Source organism: Cyprinodon variegatus, unplaced genomic scaffold (genome assembly GCF_000732505.1).
Source record: "Cyprinodon variegatus isolate N-32 unplaced genomic scaffold, C_variegatus-1.0 Scaffold680, whole genome shotgun sequence".
Lineage (NCBI taxonomy): Eukaryota > Metazoa > Chordata > Actinopteri > Cyprinodontiformes > Cyprinodontidae > Cyprinodon > Cyprinodon variegatus.
In genome coordinates, this window is record NW_015151133.1 from 156,568 (window position 1) to 159,613 (window position 3,046).

A 3,046-nucleotide genomic window follows, 5' to 3' on the forward strand; every position below is an offset into this window, starting at 1 on the left:
TGAACACTGGGACGGAACTCAATGGTAAAGTAAATGATTCTTATTTCTCATTTCAACTGTTGCGTATATTAGCTGCTACATATGAATCAAGATGCTATGACCGAAAAATTTGGATTGAAAGATGACCTTTGATATATGATTGGCCGAATTTAGGTGTACAAGCTGACGTACAACTAACTAGCCTGCATAAAATAATGGAAAAAACCCACAGATTTTAATATAAGAAATTTTTAACTTTTGGGACAATATGGTCTGATAAAGAGTATATTTATATATATGTTTAAGCCAGAATGATTTGTCATTTAAATATGACTTCCCCACAAATTTAAGTCAAAAAATATTTTCTTTTAAATCCTTGATTTTATTATGTGTATTCCAGTGCGTGTTGGTGCCAACAGTTGTGATGATGGGTTACCTGACGGGGGGCTGTCCTGTCCAACGTCTTCAGTCAGATTCTAACAGAATACAGATGTGTCAGTGTGGCTGATAAATTCAGTAACATCTGGATTAAAATAAGATTTCACAAACCACAGAAAATATTTACCAGCCTGTGCAAGGTGTGATGAATCTTGTGGATACTGGCTAGTGTAGTCAGATGGGAATTCAGAGGAAAATCTATTGAAACGAAAAAAAAAAAGTGCATTTTATACTGATAACATATATTCCACAGCAACCTAATCATGCAGCGGTAGAGTTGGATGACCTCATTATACAGCAAATATGTTGGGGTTTTTTTGCGAACAATCGCCATATCAAACATGCATGCCCCCGAAAACTGCCAGAAATATTCCCGTTTTTCCAAAAATAAGGCGTGCCTTTTAACACAGGAGTAACTTTCTGAAGGAGTGGTGGGGACATGTCCCCATCTATAATTTCCGCTTTTTTTACCCTTGCTGCTAATTTCCTTTAGCCAAAAGTAGCAGACGTTGGGTACAGCTAACTTTGTTCAGAACGTTTTGAGTGTGTTTATTTTTCCCTCTCTCGTGCTGATCCCATGTCCTGCCTCTCAGTGTAACATCATCGGATCTGTCGCTTTGAGACAGATCAGATGATGAGACTGATTTGATAACCAGCAGCTACTTTCATGTTTAAGTTATAGAAAAATTACAGATGCCTCCAAAAAAAAAAAGTTTGTTAGGCATACGCAGCTTTTTCCATAAAAAAGGCAAAAGATTGTAATTTTATACAAGTTAGTATTATAATGCAAGAAGTTGAGAAAATATAGTTTAAATGTTGTGTTCTTCTTAACTATAAAAGCTTGGCTTCTCAGAGAACAATGACTCCCCGTTACAGGTTAAAATTAACATGTTTTCTTATTTATCAGACAGAATCAGACTGCAGAACTTCTACATATCTTGAAATTTTGTTTCTGGCACCATTATATTATTAAAGAGGTTCATAAATCTTTTTAAAAAGAGCACAGAGAGAAGCAGGGAGAGCTGCAGATTAAAGGTGAAACAGATTTACTAGGGTGTGCAACATGCAATAAAATATATTTCCAAGTTTAAAAGAAAAGAATATGCTATGATATATGTAGCATATCCATATTTTTCTAGATAGCACTAAAATGCATCTTTGTAACTATAAATATTTGTCTATTATGGTAATCGTGTGTTCTCAGCAAAAGCAAAACATTCAATAAATATATTTGAGCTTATTTTTGGAAAATACAAAAACCTAATGAAAGCTTTTGGGTGGACAAACTGTAGGTACTTTCATCACAAAGTTACACCCTTGCCTTTTAAGACAACTTTAAAACAAAAATAAATAAAAAGTTTATTTTAAATGTAAAGTTGTCATCAAGTACTGATTTTTATTATTGATGACAAGTCAGGGGGGGGAAAGGAAAAAAAAAAAAAAACATCCAACAGAGAGAGCCACAGCACTAGCATACCTAAAATAGCAGCCCAGACAAGCAACTTGCAGAGTTTACAAAGTATCCAGAGTTTGGGCGTCTGGGAGTTGTAGTTTTTCGTAGTCGCGGAAGCCATTACGCGTTTAGGCACCGGTGAGGATACTGGACTACAACTCCCAGAGCTTTCCGCGCGAACTACTTCTCTCAGACCCCTTCTACCCCCAACATTTTCTCGTTCACTGCCTGAATACGTTTTACATTGATTAAAAAATGTATCGCTATATGGCGACTGGCAGGAAAGCGGCGCGCAGACGTTTTACGGTAGCTGCTGTAGGTGACGCAAGAAGCGACAGCGACGCTGCAGCAGGCAACCAAAAGATGTTTTACACAACTGCGTCACAATTTTCCTTCTCCCCAACAGTCCGCAGCTGCTCTGAAAACCGACCTAATCATTCTGACATGACGTCGATGTTGGGTTTCAGCAGAAATAAAAAGGAGGGTAAAGGAGACGACGAATAAAAAACAGTGCAACTCACCGATTAACCTCGAAAACAATCTGAACTCAAACAACGTCAGCGGGATTTGGCCGAGCACTGAATGCACAACACCAAAAACCCAATGCAGGTCATCATGAAAGGATTTAGTTATCCTTCTATGGGCTCAGAAAAGGTGAAATCACAGCAGCCGTCCGTTCTTTGTTGTCGCCCCAGACAGTGGAGGCAAATACAAAGAGAGGGGCAAATAACACGGGATTCATCAAACCCCACGGAGCCACGGGACAAAAGCGGATGTAGAAACACAACACGTCCGCTTCCCTCTGTCTGACAAACGGCTCAATGACAGATAGACACCTCGAATGGACGCAGAAAAGCCCCTGAAACGGTTCTACTTACTTGCCGCATCAGAGTGCATTTTTATGAAACATACAACTGTCTGTGGGAAGTCCGTAGACCGGCCAATAGGCGGGCCCTGCTGGCGGAAGGTACGCCCGCAGAGGGTGGGTGCGTTCCTCCACAGTCCGCCGGTGTGCTATCCGGACAAGAGGGAGTGGGAGGAGTTATCTTAAATTAGACTTAGATTTTATTTTTGTGATTATGTACACACAAGTGTAAACAGAAAGAAATTTCGTTAAGTACAGCTCTGTAGACTATTTCATTTATTAAAGTGCAGGTAAGCAGCAGTGATAAAAAA

General features: G+C 39.3%; 1 protein-coding gene across 2 annotated transcripts in view; it reads right to left on the bottom strand.

Annotated features, from left to right (window-relative positions):
- The window catches only part of dcun1d4 (defective in cullin neddylation 1 domain containing 4), an 18,136-nt gene extending 15,310 nt beyond the window's left edge, over positions 1–2,826 (bottom strand). The window contains exons 1-3 of one of the 2 annotated variants that reach the window (XM_015394310.1): positions 2,749–2,826; positions 545–615; positions 416–455 (exon numbers count right to left, since the gene is read on the bottom strand). In XM_015394310.1, coding sequence (XP_015249796.1) covers positions 416–455; positions 545–615; positions 2,749–2,767 — 130 coding nt within the window. In that variant the 5' untranslated portion in view covers positions 2,768–2,826. The other variant, XM_015394311.1, reaches the window with a different exon arrangement.
- Between the last annotated feature and the right edge of the window lie 220 nt (positions 2,827–3,046).